The sequence below is a fragment of the Gobio gobio genome (genome assembly GCF_949357685.1).
Source record: "Gobio gobio genome assembly, chromosome: 3".
NCBI classification, from domain to species: domain Eukaryota; kingdom Metazoa; phylum Chordata; class Actinopteri; order Cypriniformes; family Gobionidae; genus Gobio; species Gobio gobio.
In genome coordinates, this window is record NC_137099.1 from 14,940,999 (window position 1) to 14,960,030 (window position 19,032).

At 38.4% G+C, this 19,032-nt stretch overlaps 1 protein-coding gene across 1 annotated transcript in view; it reads right to left on the reverse strand.

The window, feature by feature from the left end:
- Positions 1-19,032, reverse strand: part of dmd (dystrophin) — a 156,900-nt gene that overhangs the window by 102,906 nt on the left and 34,962 nt on the right. The window contains exons 11-24 of the mRNA XM_079813126.1: positions 17,991-18,172; positions 17,727-17,877; positions 17,523-17,642; positions 17,252-17,353; positions 16,893-17,000; positions 16,400-16,579; positions 15,996-16,168; positions 14,136-14,259; positions 12,193-12,280; positions 11,598-11,839; positions 8,067-8,247; positions 5,602-5,747; positions 1,353-1,565; positions 366-479 (exon numbers count right to left, since the gene is read on the reverse strand). Of these exons, the coding sequence (XP_079669252.1) occupies positions 366-479; positions 1,353-1,565; positions 5,602-5,747; positions 8,067-8,247; positions 11,598-11,839; positions 12,193-12,280; positions 14,136-14,259; positions 15,996-16,168; positions 16,400-16,579; positions 16,893-17,000; positions 17,252-17,353; positions 17,523-17,642; positions 17,727-17,877; positions 17,991-18,172 (2,124 nt within the window). The remainder of the gene's footprint in view (positions 1-365; positions 480-1,352; positions 1,566-5,601; positions 5,748-8,066; positions 8,248-11,597; positions 11,840-12,192; positions 12,281-14,135; positions 14,260-15,995; positions 16,169-16,399; positions 16,580-16,892; positions 17,001-17,251; positions 17,354-17,522; positions 17,643-17,726; positions 17,878-17,990; positions 18,173-19,032) is intronic.

The window sequence follows — 19,032 nt, forward strand, 5'->3', positions numbered from 1 at the left end:
CCTGAAAATAGAAGGCAGGGTCTTTACTGAGTCAGGTCCCAGTGGCTTTACGGCTTATTCAACCGCCGATGCGGCTATATTAGCAGGTCTCCCAACAACATATTTTTGCAGATTTCATCTTAATGAGAAACAGTTCTTCCTCTTTCAGACCGATGCTTTCATTTAGGCTATGCTTTGCCTCTGCATAAAAAGCACTTCTTCTGAATTTTAATTTTTGGGCCATGAAACACAATGCTAAGTTTTTTGGATCACGGTTTTTATTTTAGCACATCTTGCTCTAGATCAGTATGGCTCCAGGAGCTTTATTCCAAGTTTGGGAACACAAACTTAGTTTTTATTGCTAAATAAATAAAGACTCTCCTCACCGTGCACTGTTCCAACTGTTTCTCCAAAGCCTCTGCGTCTCCCAGAGCCGGCCATTCCTCATTCAGGAAAACATCGACCTCTGCCATCCACTTCTGCAGAGTCTTGGTGTCATTCTACCATTGGATAAAATGATGCTCTATCAGATGCAGTTTTCTGGTATGTTTTTATGATAAACAACCCATAGGAATTTATTTTTTAGGATAAACACCTGAGTTGAAGTTGCTACTTTTATTAAATATAACTCCATTAAAGGAATATTTTTAGGGTTCAAAACAAGTTAATCTCAATCAAAAGCACTTTTGGGATACATGTACATTTATTAATTTGGCAGACACTTTTATCCAAAGTGACTTTCATTGCAATCAAGGTACACATTTACATTTGATCAGGTCTTCTTTTGCCTGGGAATTGAACCGATGTCCTTGGTTTTTGCTAGCACTATGCTCTAAATGTTTGAGCTAAAGGAAAGGCATAATGTAAATCTGTAAAAGTTAAAGTGGGCAGTTTCAAAAGTAGAGCAACAAGGTGTAAACAGGATGTGTAAAAAAAATGATAACTTACTAACCTTTTCCATGTAAAGTTACAGTATAACCAGTTTTACAACTTTGTTGCCATGAAACTCTTAAAGGACTTTAAATAAGGCCTCACCGCAACCTTGATTTTTGCTTAAAAAGTGCCAAATTACTACAATTTACTAATTCTATCGACTGAGTTTAAATTCTATCGAACCCAGAGTAGTCACCTGAGATTTAAAACAAGAGCAACCTTTAAACAACATACTCTTCTCGGAAGGATGTGGTTCAAAACCTAGTAAGCTCTCTGACTAGGTGTTTGAGACACAGCCAACATTTCCAGGTGCCTGCATTCAAGTGCATTCTACTTGGAAAGCACCCAGCGTGGTGTAGGCGAAGTGTTTCTGCTACAGAGAAACTAGAGCCTCTGTAATTTGGGGAAAAGCCTCATCAGCATATTGTTTCAGCACGTGCCTGGAACTGCTGTAATTTGGTCATGTGATCCTGCAGCTTCTGGATGTTCTCCTCCAGCTGCTCAGACACACGCCTCCAGCGCACCATCACGTTGTCCAGCTCAGTTCGGTACTTCTGACAGATCTCAGGAGGTGCTTTCAGGAACACCTGCTCGGCCATCTTATTGAGGTCATCCACGTCACCCTGATGCTCCTTCTGTGCTGCTTGAATTGCCTGCAAAATATTTTGCCACTCATTCAGTGTGTTAATATTACCAATATTAGCAGGCATTCACAATGAATGTGTAACGGATAATACCAATAATATTAACACAAACCTGCAAATCATATTTTATTATTAATTATTATGGTAATGAGCAAAACCCTCTTTTTTATAGGGAAAATGTAAATATTCTACTCTTATTAAATGTAGGCTACCGTTGTTCTTCTATAGTATCACACTGAACTGATTAACAGCTTCAGTGATAACAAAAGGAGCATTCTTTACTTGTTTTCTGTGTAATTCAGTCACAATTCAAAGAAAAGTTTTTGTTTTTCATGAGACTTTGTGTCTTCCTACATTTTCCCATATATTAAGAAAGGGGAGAGGAAATGGCTAATAAGTCAAATAAGTGCTCCTCTGCCGTCAACCACTGGTTATAGTGGTAATTTCATGTCTTTTTTAAATTAAAGTACTTGTTTGTTTTCCTACACCTTTAAACTTTTAGTTTTACAAATCATCACATTAAAAATAAATAACATTAAAGATGGATAATATTTAGAGCTTTGAAGAGCTGGAAAAAGTGTGAAGAACTTTTGTGAACGCACCCTTGAAAAGTGCTTGAGTTTCACTCTCAAAAGGAACCCCGCGATGAATAATGTGAATCAAATTTTTGGACTATTTCTGCCAAAATACCGTGGGGTGTTACTACGTTAAATCCATGGTGAATGTTGGTGATTTGTGGACTGAAACCCCTAAACTTCATGGCACAAAGTTTCTCCAGGTTTCCACGTCAGCGCTGTTTGACCTGATATCTGTGATTTATAACAAAGAATTCTGCACCGAACGCTTTGCATTAGATCTCACAGTAGCAATGTTATTAATTCTGTGGCGAATTCAAACACTTTCTCACTGGATCTCCCAGCGCTGTGTAGTAACGTGTCGCGTGATCGAGATCGGCCTGTGTATGAGCTAGAGCTCAAATGAGAAGCACGGATACATTCTTCTTTCGACCTCTAACAAAATTTAGTCACACCAGCAGGAAAAAAGGTCGCAGTCTGGAGCCCTGTCCTACTAAACACTTCAGTTAACAGTGAAGTGTGTAAATGTTTGAGGATCATATACTTTCTTATATCCCAGTTTAAAGGGTAACTCAACCCCAGGTCAGAGCCTAACTCCACCTACTGGCAATATTTGAAAAATGCTGGAAAAGTGGGCAGAGCCAAGCAGACGCAAAGGGGACGAAAAGTATCACAAGAAAAGCCTGACGTGTACTGACAACTGCATTATTTAACCGTATTTTCTTCATTAGAATGTTGATAGCAAGTGTCAAGTTTCATTCATAATGTTTCTACTTCCTGTAACATGAGAGTTCATACTGGAGTGAAGCCGTTCTCATGTGATCAGGAAAATATTTCTTAGGGCATGATGAGCTTGTGCTAGGGGCGTGGGTAGTGAGCCGTTGGAAGAGCCAACATACAGTCTACAGTAGCTGGGTTTCCATTCAAACGTGAAGCAAATCTTTTCAAAGTTTGCAAAAAAAAGAAAGAAAATCCATCAAATTGTTCAAGTGGATGACGGTGGTGTTGGTAACCAAGCAACCAACAGTACATAAAACAAGGCACGCATAGAAAATGGAGACAGGACTGCAATTAGTTACAATTGGGTAAGTTATACATTTACTAGAGGTGCAGCTTGCAATCGCCAAAATGAATGCTATGTACAGAGTTTTTGATTAGGCACTAGCAGCAAGACCATTACAATTACGTCGAGCCCCATACAAATGGTAAACATCAGCAGGATTTTTGGGAGGCCCAGTGACCAGACATTTTACTCACAAACATTGTCTACGACATTTCAGAATGTCAAAGGTCACATTTGAAACGTAACGCAACATTATTGACTCCATCAGCAGAAACAGCCTATTAGTCACGTGGGGGTTAAGTTACGTTACGTCAGAATTTACTCTGCAAATGAGTTTCCATCTCCCATAATTCGAATGAACTCTTTTTCGCACAAGTAAAAAACCACCTCAAGCGAGCGCAAAAACTTTTTTGCAAATTAAGGGATTATTTTTCTCGAAATTTGGCGTTTCCATCACTCGTTTCTGATGAGATACTTCAAAATGTGCATAAAATGGGGTAATGGAAACAGCTATTGTCACACGATGCTTCAGAAATACAGGGAGTGCAGAATTATTAGGCACGTTGATTTTCTGATCATATTTTTTTTCCAGGCACATTTGACCAATTCCAAACCACAGTAATCCTAATAACTACTATTGATTTAGTATTTAATAATGTATAAGTGATATATAATTGTTCATGAAGGCTGGAAATGAAAATCACCTTATATTCAGGTATGCAGAATTATTAGGCATGTTTTCTTTTACAGATAAATTGAGCCAAAAAAGAGATTTAACTAAGACTGAAAAGTCAAAAAGTATTAAATGCCCATGAGAAGGATGCAATACTAATGCAATACTAGACATTGCAGTTAAGGCATGACCATTGGACAGTGAAATGCTCGTTGGGTCAGCAGGGTCAGACAAAACCATGTGGCGGAGAAAAGACACCTGTTAACCGCAAAATAATTAAGAATTAAGGTGAAAAATTAAGGGTGAAACCATCAGGAACCCTTTGGTCTCCAGCGCCACCATTTTCCAGAGCTGCAACCTACCTGGAGTCTCCAGAAGTGCAAGGTGTCAGGATCTCAGAGACTTCAGTTAGTTAAAGAATCCTAAAAAATTACCCCCACTAAATAAGAATCATAAGCTGAAGTGTTGTAAAATACATGAAGCCTGCTTTTTTATAGGCTTTATAGGTTTTATAGGTTGAGAATGACTCTTGAAGGACCAGCACCACATCCTCTAGTACCACTGTTTGAAGAATTCATCTTCCAGAATCTGGCAGTACGTTTTGGGAGTTCATTTTAGTCCATCCTGAAGTCCGTTTTGCAGAGATGGACTAAAAATGAACTCCCAAAACGTACTGCCAGATTCTGGAAGATGAATTCTTCAAACAGTGGTACTAGAGGATGTGGTGCTGGTCCTTCAAGAGTCACTCTCAACCTATCTGTCCATAAAGCCTATAAAAAAACCTTCTTCATGTATTTTACAACACTTCAGCTTGTGATTCTTATTTAGTGGGGGTCATTTTTTAGGATTCTTTACCTAACTGAAGTCTCTGAGATCCTGACACCTTGCACTTCTGGAGACTCCAGGTAGGTTGCAGCTTTGGAAAATGGTGGCGCTGGAGACTAAAGGGTTCCTGATGGTTTCACCCTTAATTCTTCACCTTAATTCTTTTGCGGTTAACAGGTGTCTTCTCTTCACCACCTGTTTTTGTCTGACCCTGCTGACCCAATGAGCATTTCACTGTCCAATGGTCATGCCTTAACTGCAATGTCTAGTATTGCATTAGTATTGCATCCTTCTCATGGGCATTTAATACTTTTTGACTTTTCAGTCTGAGTTAAATCTCTTTTTTGGCTCAATTTATCTGTAAAAGAAAACATGCCTAATAATTCTGCACACCTGAATATAAGGTGATTTTCATTTCCAGCCTTCATGAACAATTATATATCACTTATACATTATTAAATACTAAATCAATAGTAGTTATTAGGATTACTGTGGTTTGGAATTGGTCAAATGTGCCTGGAAAAAAAATATGATCAGAAAATCAACGTGCCTAATAATTCTGCACTCCCTGTAATTCTAATATGCTAATTTGGAGCTCAAGAAAAATGTCATATTAGGAATGTTGAAAACAACAGGATTCTTTTCAGGATTCTTTAAATAGCATTTATTTGAAATATAAATCTTTTGTAGCATTATAAATGTCTTCACTGTCAGTTTTGATAAATGTAATGAGTTTGTGCTGCATAAAAGTATTAATCTTTTTAAAAAAATTATAACTGTCCCCAAAAATTTTTATGGTGGTATATGTCAGATGGGGAGAATGTTCAAGAAATCTGTTTGAAAACAATGATTATTTTTGCACTTCAATCACTATGTGAAAATCTCAAACACTCAAATTATCGATCAAACCTTGATATCTTTGAGCCTCTGCTCCATGACAGGGTACTCGGTCACAGCTGTGGACGGGATGGCTAGTTTATTCTCACACTGCTGCAGCCAGGCCAGCAGCGCTGCCATCACATCCTTATAACGTGCTGGTGGAAGACTAGACTGGACTGAAAGAGAAAACAAGACAAAACAAGTCTGAATCACAAGAACAATCACCTACACAATATCTGCCAGCAAAGTCCTGCAGTTTTCAACAGAACTCAAATGTCTATCATTTGCAAAGATCAACAAATGCCTCATTGCTTGCAAGTTTGTTTTTCACAAATAATTTACTACTAAAGGGGCTATATGCATAATTCAGTGCTCGCATTCATGCAAACATACAAGAGACTGAATGTGATTCAAGGTCCTGATATACTCTCGGCCAAGTTTTTTCTGTTGTTCTTCGCTTAGAAGTAAAAAAGCTAGAAATACCTTTTCAGCGAGCGATATACTATTAACGAAAATCCTGACGCTGTCCACGCTGTCGAAAGAGATGTTTAGATGAGTTTGTAAATATGTGCTGCACGCTTTTCTCTCAATATAAAAATAAACACAACAAAAAAGATAGCGGTGAGAAAACAGCAGTTAAGAAAGCATCTGATCATGTGGATGGATATGTCTGCACTAGCTCTGCAATTCACCAGCAACATGTAGACAGATGAGGTCATTAAAATTATTGCATACTGTTATGATGGCTTGATTATAAAGTATATTTGAGACTACAGTCTATATCTGACTATGTGAGACTGTAGTTTAAATAAATCCCTTTTTTTGGATGACACATTAACATTACAATACAGAATGTGTCTGGCTATCACCAGACCAAGCTCAATCTTTTAAGATTGAACATTGGTCTGGGGAGTCTGCTCTGTATTTTTACTGCACAAGAGGCGTGATCAACGGGCATCGTTCAAATGACTCTGTACGCAATTGGATAGTCCTTCAACCAATCAGACCACAAGAGGCGTGATCAACAAGCATAGTTCAAATCACTCTGTACGAAATTGGATAGTCCTTCAACCAATCAGACCACAAGAGGCGTGATCAACAAGCATAGTTCAAATCACTCTGTACGCAATTGGATAGTCCTTCAACCAATCAGACCACAAGAGGCGTGATCAACGGGCACAGTTCAAATGACTCTGTACTAGGGCTGGGCGATATATCGCATGACATTGTTAGGCGCATCTCGTCAGTAAAGCCGGTTCCTTGATTAGTAGTAAATCGCCATCACCTGCTTTCAGATAGAGCGGCATTTACAACACAGAGCCGTAGTTCACTGACAAGCTGAGCCATATCGCATTAACTATCGCAGGCGATACGTCCGTGATAATTAATGCGATATGGCTCAGCTTGTCAGTGAACTACGGCTCTGTGTAGTAAATGCAGCTCTATCTGAAAGCAGGTGATGGCGATTTACTACTAATCAAGGAACCGGCTTTACTGACGAGATGCGCCTAACAATGTCATGCGATATATCGCCCAGCCCTACTCTGTACGCAATTGGATAGTCCTTCAACCAATCAGACCAACGATCCATCGCTTCTCTATCGGTCATTGTGTTAAACCCGCCAATAGCACGCCAGGTGGATAAGCCGATTTGTGATTCGTCCCCGCAAATTTGTAACAGAAGCAGGATAAAAAAATTTACAGGTTTCCAGCCAGAGCTACAGGGCGAAATCAAATCGGTGGCAGATCGGGCTGGGTTTACCCAGTCCAGAACAGAATAGATCCTTCGGCATTCTCCTGAATATTGTATAAGCATTCATTTCATGTGTCATTGAATGGAAGAAAGGTTCTCGGGAGGGAGCGTAAAACATTGCATCTTTTTAATTTTCCTGCCAAAAATGTCCTTCATATAAAAATCATTCTACAGGCTTTCATAGACAACCTAGGAAGTCAGGGAAGGTCTCGTTTTTTACGTTTCGTTACAAGCTGTTTACACAATGGCAATAAAAAAAAGACAATTCTTACATATAGCCCCTTTTTATAATTTGATTATACTTTTTCAGCTACTATTAACTCCCTGCTCTGTTATTAAAATTTTACCATTCTGCATAATTCTGATTATTTTGCCCACAGTCAGCACACAAAACATTAAATATGGTGGATACATGCTGGTGTCTTGTATTAAGTTTTAAGAATCTTTCTGGATTGTGTAGAAACTCATTAGACACAACTTACCTTTCAGCCGGAGAGTATGTAAAAATTAGAACAAGACCATGAAACTTTCAGAAGCTTGTGTAGCATAATAGGCTAGAGACACTCGTTGATTTTGAAAGATTTATGAAAATGCTGCCAGCTCAGAAGCTAACATGATCAAACCACACCACACTGCAGTCTGAATGCTACGTACAAGTGCTGTCATAGTACAGTATGTGAGTGATCCACTTTTAAACTCCCTCAACGTTAACCCAAATAGCATAGCACAAGACATCCCTCACCCAGAACAAGCTGTCTTTCCCTGGCCCTCAGGTCCTCGAGGACTTGGTGGTAGTGCTCTTGGAAAGCAGAGATGTCAGCATCAAAGAGAACAGGCGTCTCTTCTTTTTGCCGCAGCTCCTGAAGTTGTTCATGCAGCTTGTCCACTTGTGGTTGTAGAGCGGAGAGGCGAGCGATCTCATCCTGTGAAACGAAATAGAGCACTGGTCTTGTAACATTTTAAACAAAGTCACATAATAGCACAAATACTGGTAGGAAAACGGCCCCATCTTTTTGCCTTCCGATCTCGTCACCTGAAGTGGGAATAAACATGAATATTTAGAACTTATAACTTTACTCATAACTTCAAAGTGTCTAAGCTGATTTAAATGCAGAAAATATTGGTTTTGTTGTGAGGCAAATGTTTTTACAGACTTCACCAATTCAATAAAAACTTCATAAAATCTCATCTTTAGCTTTGAGTTTTCTCTTCACAACTCTTTCTTTGCACCTTCTTTCCTTTAATAAAGTGTACATATAGCTTATTTATGATATGTTGTTTGGAAATCCCAATTGCCAATAAAATAGTTCTAATAAAAAAATAACTGTTTTGATCTAATAAAAATAACAACGTTATAACTTATACAAACCACATTATTGCTGTCTAGTGCCTTATTTTTTTTCCAGATACATGGACATATATTGAAACCCTGTGTGTGTGTCTGTGTGTAGGTTTAGGGATAGGGTTGGTGTTAGGGGAGAGAATATACAGTTTGTACAGTATAAAAACCATTACATCTATGGAGAGTCCCCACAAAGATAGCAAACCAGACCTGTGTGTGTGTGTGTGTGTGTGTGTGTGTGTGTGTGTGTGTGTGTGTGTGTGTGTGTGTGTGTGTGTGTGTGTGTGTGTGTGTGTGTGTGTGTGTGTGTGTGTGTGTGTGTGTGTGTGTGTGTGTGTGTGTGTGTGTGTGTGTGTGTGTGTGTGTGTGTGTGTGTGTGTGTGAAATATTAAATGAGTAAACCTGGGCTGGGGAATAGTAAGATAACGAATGGGTTAATCACATCAAATGATCAAATCATCACAGAGACTCAAGGTCTTTCGGGAGACATGTCTCTTCTGAAAGACACATTACAGAAACTAGATCTGGTAAAGAGAGAGAAGCAAGAAAGATGTTCATATAGAAAGCTGTCAGGTACAGATATACTCATGGATAAAAGAGGTAAGACCAGATGAACAAAGAGAGACTTTAAACCTGCAGAGCTTTGATCACTCAAACTTTTTTAATCACACAACTTGTCTCTCAGCCTGTTATATCATATTCATTAATCTAACAGGCCACGTCTACCCCACTGAAATTAGTCCACAGCCATCAGACAGTGGAAATGCACTCCTTTTTTCAATTAAATCACCCTATAAGTACCATAATCACAGCTAAATTGCATCACATCTAACTGCAGTAAAAATTCACCAGCCAGGTCAGCCAGATTCCTTTTTAAAATGGTAATTTCACAAATTGATTGTTGATAGAAATTGATTTTCCTTGATCTTTTGACATAAATGACAGAATTGTTTAGTGGACCAGTCACAATTTAATGGAAAAACAAGAGTGGCAAATATATTGAATCTGTCAGCAAAACTCAGAACCCATAACTAAGTGTTTAACTTCTCATGCCCTTAAAAATAAATATATAAAAATATATAAGTTATTAAAAGTAGGCCCCTTTAAACAAAATCCATATATAAAAAAACTGTTTGCGTGACATAATTATTTGTGACACTGGACCACAAAACCAGTCATAAGTCGCACAGGTATATTTGTATAGCCAACAATACATTGTATGGGTCAAAATTATTGATTTTTCTTTTATGCCAAAAATTATTAGAATATTAAGTAATAAAAAAATATATCATGTTCCATGAAGATATTTTGTAAATTTCCCTATTGTCAATACATTAAAAATGTTATTATTAGTAGTAATATGCATTGCTAAGGACTTCATTTGGACAACTTTAAAGGCGATTTATCAATATTTAGATTTCTTTGCACCTTATGATTCCAGATTTTCAAATAGTTGTGCATATTTCTTCTTCATAATTATGATTATTTTGCCCACACAATCTGTAAAAATGCATCTCTGGCCCACATATTGTCCTAACAAACTTCAGAAGATGTATAAATCTCTATTTTTAAAAAAATGGACCCTTATGACTGGTTTTGTGGTCCAGGGTCACATTTGTCAAAACAGAAGATTGGAGAAGAATAACTTTTTTTTTTCATATCATATATTTTTTCCCCACCTATCCACCTTATTCCTGACGAGCCTACTGCGTTTTGGATTATGGGTGGCACTTACGGTTTGGGGAACTTCCATTCAAAAAGACTGAAACAAATCATTTCAAATCATAAGGTTGCCCTACAAATAAAGCGTAACCGTCAGTTTCTCAATGAGCTGTTTTATTTTCAGACATCATGAGAATAACGTAACTCTTACAAGATTACCTATGGCAAGAGCTCTTTTCAGTCGCTGCTTTCTTTTTTTCCCTTTGCATTTCGGTTTAATAGTATGAAAAAGGACAACATATGCACATTTGTGGTCTGTTCTCCCGATTTAATTTACGATATAGTCCATTAATAATTCACTGGAATGCATGGATAATCTCTCCCTTTTCTCCTCAAATACTCACGTTTTTTTCCAGGTTTTTTTTCACAGGTAAATACAATTTATAATCTGTCAAAAAAAGGACGGAAATCACTTTGAAATAGTATCACGCAATGCTGAAGTTAATGAACATATTTGATATGGGCAACTTAACACAGATTACTACAGTGATATTTAACCGATCCGTTATTGCTGTGGAAAGAATCGCGCTTTTAGGGTCATTCATGATCTGCTGGAAGTACCTTGTTGATGCTTTTACACTTTTAAATGTCCTTTTGATGTTTGATGGTTGAAGGGTGAGTAGAATAATGTCATCTCATTTTACCCAGTTTAAAAAAACATTTTTTATTTATGGAGCGAGCCTTTCACTGATTGTTTACAGCTTAACGAAAGTTACACCCATAATTCGGGCAAAGCATAATGGGGCATTGGAATAAGGTGGATAATGTTATGTTTCTTGTACCAAAAACAGTTCAGGGACCTTGGTTAAAATGAAGTAAAAAACAAACATCTGCTTGTTTCTAATGTTGGGAATATTTGGAAGGACATGCAGATAGGATTGTGGGGGAAGTTTTGAAAGTTATAGCATGTTTGACAAGTAAATCAAGCTCTTTTAATTTATCTCAAAAGATCAAGAAAAAAAAACTGAAGGTTATTCGTCTTGATAAAACGTGATAAAATGTCCTGCATGAATGCATCATTGCAGGCTTTTTCTTTTTTTTTTTTGCATGAGATCAGATGAACACATGCAGTGGGTAAAGGGCATTACCTGGCCAGACACAGGAAAAGACAGACTGTGCCCTGTATATGGACACAGAACAGACACACATTGAAAGACAAATCTACAGAGGAACTAGACCCCATGCACGAGGACAGACACTGGTGGTTACCCTGCAACGCTCAAGCTGAATCCTCAGAGGCTCTGGCTCGCACGCGGGCGGCGATTGGACCTTCAGCCAGTTCTCAGCGGTCGCCACAGCCTGCTCAAGTTGCTGGAAGAGATTGTAGAAAGCCAGGACTTTGGTCTGGTAAGCCAACCATGCCAGCCTTTCGGCTAGGAGAGCGCAGAAATCAACCCATCGGGCACGCAACTGCTGAGCCGCTTGCTCGATGTCCTCGGAATTCTGACCATCTGTAGAGAAAGATCCATTAGGACAAATGAGACTCATGCATATTGAAACAGCATTTGCTGAGGCAATTAAGCTTCCAAAGGCTTAAGACTTTCAAAACAGCTAAGAAATGTCTCATCGATGTACATCGCTATCTATTATTAATAAAGCTGACATTATGCAGGATTTTGTTACTTTAATTAGCAGCAAAATGCAGATTATTGCTTTCCAAATAAGATGGGAGACATTTGTGATTTTTTTTAAAAGGAAAAAAAGGGCATTTTTTGAATTATACAAGACTGATTGAAAATCAAGGGGCAAAAATCATATTAATCAATTCTGAAATTAATATGCATATGAAAATAATCCCTTTTACCGCTAGTGAGTTGATCCACCAAAGCCTGGGCTGAACGAGTGGCTTCTTGCAACTTCCTGAACTTTTCTGGTTTTTCCCTGTCGATTGCCTTAAAATGTTGAAAGAATCACACAGTAAACACCAATTCAACACATAAGTATTGATTTACATAATTTTTACACAAGTATTTACATACAACCGCAAATCAGAAAAAGTTGGGACAGTATGGAAAACGGCAAAAAAAAAAAAAAGAAGTGATTTCTAAATTTACTTTGACTTGCATTTCATTGCAGACAATATGAACACAAAATATTTCATGTTTTGTCTGGTCAACTTCATGTAATTTGTAAATATGCACCCTTTCCTGTCATTCAGACCTGCAACACATTTAAAAAAAAGTTGGGACAGTAAAGCATTTACCACTTTGTAATGTTGCCATTCCTTTTCACAACACTTAAAAGACGTTTAGGGACTGAAGACACCAAGTGATGAAGTGTTTCAGGTGAAATTTTGTCCCATTCTTCCTGCAAACAAGTCTTAAGGTGGGCAACAGTACGGGGTCTTCATTGACGCATTTTGCGCTTCAAAATGCGCCACAAATTCTCTATTGGAGACAGGTCGGGACTGCAGGCAGGCCAGTCAAGTACCCGTACCCTCTTCCTCCGCAGCCAGGACTTTGTAATGTGTGCAGAATGTGGTTTTGCATTGTCTTGTTGAAATATGCATGGACGTCCCTGGAAAAGATGTCTTCTTGAAGGCAGCATATTATGCTCCAAAATCTCTATGTACTTTTCAGCATTAATGGTGCCTTCACAGAAGTGCAAGTTACCTTTGCCAAGGGCACTGACACTACCCCATACCATGACAGACCCTGGCTTTTGGACTTGTTGCTGATAACAGTCTGGATGATCCTTTTCTTCTTTGGTCCGGAGCACACGGCGTCCATTCCTCCCAAAAAATACCTCAAATACTGATTAATCTGACCACAGTACACGTTTCCACTGTGTGATGGTCCATCCCAGATGCCTCCGAGCCCAGAGAAGTAGACGGCGCTTCTGGACAAAAGGGCTTCCTTTTGGCAGAGTACAGTTTTAACTGGCATTTGTGGATGTAACTACGTATTGTGGTACTTGACAAAGGTTTGCCAAAGTAGTCCTGAGCCCATGTGGTGATATCGCTTATAGATGAATGACGATTCTTGATGCAGTGCCGCCTGAGGGATCGGAGATCACGGTTGTTCAGCTTAGGCTTGCGCCCTTGTCCTTTACGCACTGAAATTCCTCCAGATTCCTTGAATCTTTTAATTGTGTTATGCACTGTTGAATGTGAAATATCCAAATATCTTCCTATCTTTCTTTAAGGAAAATTGTTTTTAAACATTTCAATAATTTTCTCACGTATTTGTTGGCAAACTGGCGATCCTCGGCCCATCTTTGCTCCTAAAGGATTAGACCTTTCTTGGATGCTGCTTTTGTACCAAATCATAATTACAATCACCTGTTGACATCACCTGTTTCAAATCACATCATTATTTAACCATTTTACCTCATTACTAGCCCTAAATTGCTCCTGTCCCAACTTTTTTTGAAATGTGTTGCAGGTCTGAATGACAGGAAAGGATGCATATTTACAAATGACATGAAGTTGACCAGACAAAACACGAAATATTTTGTGTTCATATTGTCTGCAATGAAATACAAGTCAAAGTAAACTTAGAAATCACTTCTTTTTTTTTATTTGCGTTTTCCATACTGTCCCAACTTTTTCTGATTTGAGGTTATAATTTAAATGTACTTATAATATTATAGATTTTAATAGTTATATTTAATTATATTATATTATATTATTATTATTTTCAGAGGAAAAAAATTGAGGTTCAAAACAATTCTAATGTTGCAGTCTAATATCTTTTCAGCACACATTAGTTTGTTGTATGAAACATGTTACATGTTAATGTTACCCACCAGCACTTTCTCATAGAGGTCTGCCACACTGCCCTCCTTACGGGAAACCGAGAACTCTGGATTTTGCAAAACAGCCTCTGACCGAGTCATAAAACTGTGAATTTCAGTGAAGTCCACATCAAATCTGCAGGGAAATCGATGAGAGAACAGCAAAACAAATGAGTTATTCTTGTTCGTTTGTTAGTCATTTGAATGTTGTTGGCATTGATTAGCATTGATTAGCATTTTTCCTCTCACTGCAGGCTTTGTGTTTCAGCATCATTTCTAAACTCACAAGGGCAGTTGAACTCATAAAGGCTTTAAAAGTGCTTATTTAGAAGAACTTGCCTTCACTGCAACCTTAATTCCTTTGAGAATTAAAGAATAAAAAAACTGTTTATTTTCATGAGATATGTTTTGAGAGAATCTATTTTTTTATGATCTTATTTAGATAAATACACTTGAAAGTGACATTTCAATTTAAGTTTCTGTGTCATGCGAAAAAGTGGTGATAGAACACACCAAGATGAACAGTCAATAATTAGACATGCTTCATTTAGGAAATGTGTACAAATGGCTCCATTTTATTACAAAATGATCATACAGAGTTTAAAAGGTTTAAAGTTTGACTATCAGCCATTCTTTAACCTTAAATCTAGTCCTATAAAATTAAATATAATTATTACCAAAAGTATTTCATTAGATCAAAATGTCAAAATATCCATGTTTATTCCACGACCCTACGTCGGACAAGCGGATGGATTGATAAATGTTTATTATTTTGAATTGAACTTCTCCAGATTTTGAAAACTTCTCCAAAATGTGAAAACTTCTTTGTTGTGTATTAGCTTTGCCACACCTATATACTACTCTAGTGCAGCGGTTCTCAAAGTGGGGTGTGCAAACCCCTGGGGGTCCATGAACAAAATGATCATAACGAGAGATCAATAGATTGCATGTGCAATTCACACTTAAAAAAAACCACATGGTTTTATGACAATGATTTGTTTATAAGTTTGACTACTAGCCATTCTTTAACCTTAAATCTAGCCCTATAAAATTAAATAATTATTACTAAAAGTATTACATTAGGTCAAAATTTCAAAATATCCATATGTTTATTCCATGACCCAACATGGGACAAGCGGATGGATAGATAAATGTTTGTTATTTTGAAATGATAATGATCTCCAAATTTGAATTTTTTTGTTTTGTTTTGTGCCTTATATTTGTTGTGTATTAGCTTTGACACACCTATCTACTAACTAGTGCAGCGGTTCTCAAAGTGGGGTGTGGAAACCCCTGGGGGTCCATGACCAATAGCCAGGGGGTCTCCGAAATAATTTGCCCCGGAAAATGTTCTACCCTTTAAGGGGTCCCTGACCCCAAAAACTTTGAGTGCCCCTGAACTGCACTGCTAAAAGTTGACTAAATTAACTTAAGCCGATATATACACATTTAAAATTCACACCCACACACAAAAAAAGCATAAATTGATGACTCATACTGCACTTATTTTTTTTTATGTCCAATCGAATACTCAAATGTCCCTCCCACCCCCTAATTCTTACTGGCACTTAGCAATTAGCAAATCATCCTCATATTTGTGATGTTATTAAATCTTTATTGGCTATTTAAAAAAATGGACAACCCCTTCTATATGTTCCACCTCAATGTTGTTACAGAATAGGAAATCCAACCACACAGGGTAAAAGTGCGCTTGTCATGGTGTTTTTAAGCATAAACTGCACATGTATTACCTTCTTATTTTCTCAATCTTGAAATAGTGAATCTATTTAACTATCAGTGATTAACTCTCCTATTTCTGTTGGGAACTTCACATTTAGTGACCTGTGATGAAACCAAGGTACGCAAGCTCACCTTTTCCGCAGTTCTGAATCAACGACAATCTGTCGCTTCTTCTGAGGTGGAGGGGTAGACATGCCCTCCTTAGTATGCTTCACCATCTTTTTCTGGTTCGTGGTCACCTTGGTGACAGTTGCCATGGTTGTGTGCGTGAGCTCTGACTGGGATGTGGTGACAATAGTTGAAAACTAAGAGGGACAAAAGTTATAAGACATGCATGTGTAAGTGTATAGAAGTCTGATTCTTGAGTGCACATGAAAGAGAGAGGGTGAGATACAGTGAGAGAGCGGTTTATTTATTCTTAGTGATGGCAGGGCAATGCAGGAAGCCATTTCAATTTTCGTGTGAAATAGAAATAGATGGAACAGTATTGCGGAAAAGATGAGACACACTAAATGGAATGGCATTAGCATAACCACCTTGGTGCTGGTGAGCTGAAGCGACTGTACCAATTTGTCCCAACGCTGAGCAAACCTCTCCAGCTTCGCCTCTAGTTTCCCAGCGGCCTCTTTGCTCTTAATGTTGGTCAGCAGATCTTGAACGAGGGAGCAAAGCTTGTCCATGGTCTGCCTCTTCAACTCCAGGTCTGCTTTTAAAATCTGAGGAATGGAATTCAGACAGCAATTTTTAAGCTACGAAATGAATTACGGTTTTAAAGTCGGAACCTTAAAAAACGTAACTAACAATCTAAAGGAGGTCAGCCATTTAATGCTAGATGGAAATTGTGTTGCATTATTAAAAAGGCCTGATTTCAAACCCATTAAACAGCATTCGTAACCAATTTTACTTTTGTAATGTGATGTTTTGCATGTCATGCAGCATATTCAATAAGGTAACAATCAATCCTGATGGATATAATCATAGTGTTGAATGTAATGTTTCAGTGAGTTTGGATTTTGTGTGGCCACTTACAGCGAGCTTCCTGAGGTTGGCGGCTACTTCATTTGGGTCATTTGTGCCACTGCTTTGGATGGACTGAACTAACTCCTCCTTTTGAGTCAGCCAAGAATCAAACTGCAGCTATAAAACAACGACAGCGGATTAAAGGGAGATCGTGAGATGTGTTCTGCACTGCTGCTTTTCCTGTTTCTTTTGAGCACTGGTGATGTTATCGTGCCGATTCTCTTGAGAAAATAGGTCTTCAAAACCTTTATGTTTCCCCAGACGTGCTCTCATTATAGTCATTTAACACGCAGGATTCAAAAGGTGTTTTCAGAGCTGCTAAATGCTTTGTAAAAGCTTTTCCAGCACTGTCTGGAAGGATTCAGTACCTGCTCCTCAGAGAAATGCTGCCAGCACAGCAGGATCTTTTGAAGGAGGATCCAACGCTCTTCAGTCCATTTGCAGATCGCTGCCCAGCGTTCCCCGAGGACCTGTGTAAGTAACATAGGGGTGTTATGGAAGACTGATCAAAGTAAACAAAACATTATACCGCAGTTATTTAGTCCAATCAACCAGTCAGACTTCAGGGCTGTAGTTACAGTTAGAGAAAATGTTTGGTTTTTGATAGTTTGATAGAATATTGACCCTGAGATCTTTTACCTGCAGTTTTTCCTCCAAGGCTGCGGTGGCACCATCACCACTGTTCTCATCTACTACCACCACCATATGAGTCAGAGAGTTCACTCTCACTTGCTCCATCTCCAGATCTTCCTGTAAGAGCTATAGGGACAGTAGCGACCATTATGTCTTTACTTGTTTTTTTATTATTATTAAAACTAACCACCAAAAAATTCTAGGGCATACTTTTTGCTCATTAATTTGACGCTTTATGTCATCAAGTTCAGGTCCTAAAGGTTGTGCTCCCATTCTTTTAATCCGAGTTTCGGTCATGTCCAACCAATCAGAAAGCTGCTTCAGCTGCTGGTGCTGCAGGTCCATCAAAACTTCATGAAGCCTAGAAATGTTCCAACATCTCAGTTATATAAGGCTTTGTAAATAGCATAGGTTATGGTCTTTCTGTTAATAGTTCTGGCTAAATAAAGGCTTATCATGCAAACATGTGACCACCTGCTCTGTCGCTCCATGCTGGCCACACGCAGATGTTCCCAGCGAGAGTTGAGCAGATTCATCTGTTCCCGCACCTCCCTCTCTTCATCATCAGTCAGCTGCCCTCCAGACAACAACACACTTCCTGCTTTCAAAACCCGGCCCACGCTGCCCTGATGAGACGTTAACTCCACCATGTAGCCCTGGGCAGTGGTACAGTGAAGTACAGTGCAATGGTAAGACATTTACAGTTAAACATTTGTCATCTTTGATGGACAAAGTATGGAGTTATAGTAATTCTTTTTTCACAAGAAAAATAAGATGACAGCAAAGAAGTTTGCAAGAAACCAAACTGCAGCCAAAATGTTTGCTATGCACATTTTAAAACACAACATTTTGGGCCCTATTTTAACGATCAGAGCGAATGGTCTGAAGCGTATGGCGCAGGTACACTTAGTGCATGTCCGAATTCACTTTTGCTAGTTTAACGACGGAAAAAAATGGTCTGCATGGTCCAAAAGGGTTGTAACTTGTCTCTGTTGTACCTAGTTATGGGTGTGTTTTGGGCGTAACATGCAATAAACCAATCAGACTCTCATCTCCCAATCCCTTTAAAAGCCAGTTGCGCTTGCACCATGGCGGAATCGCTATTTACATGGCGGAATATGCGAGCGGAAAGATTGAACTCTTCTTCAGAGAGGAATCCTTTTATTTTTAATATTTAAATGTTCACCCAAAAATGAAAATTCTGTCATCATTTACTCACACTCATGTTGTTCTAAACCTGTATGAGTTTCTTTGTTCTGCTGAAGACAGAACAATAGTAGGGAAAAAAATACAATGGTAGTCAATGGTTGCTCTATCTGCTTGGTTACAAACATTCTTCAAAATATCTTCTTTTGTGTTCAGCAGAACATAGAAACTTGTACAGGTTTGGAACAACTTGAGGGTGAATAAATGATGACAGAATTTACATTTTTGGGTGAACTATCCCCTTAAAAATGTTTGTGTGCTGCTGCGCGTCCCTGTGTGTGTAATAAGCAGAGTGTACGCTTGTTGTGCA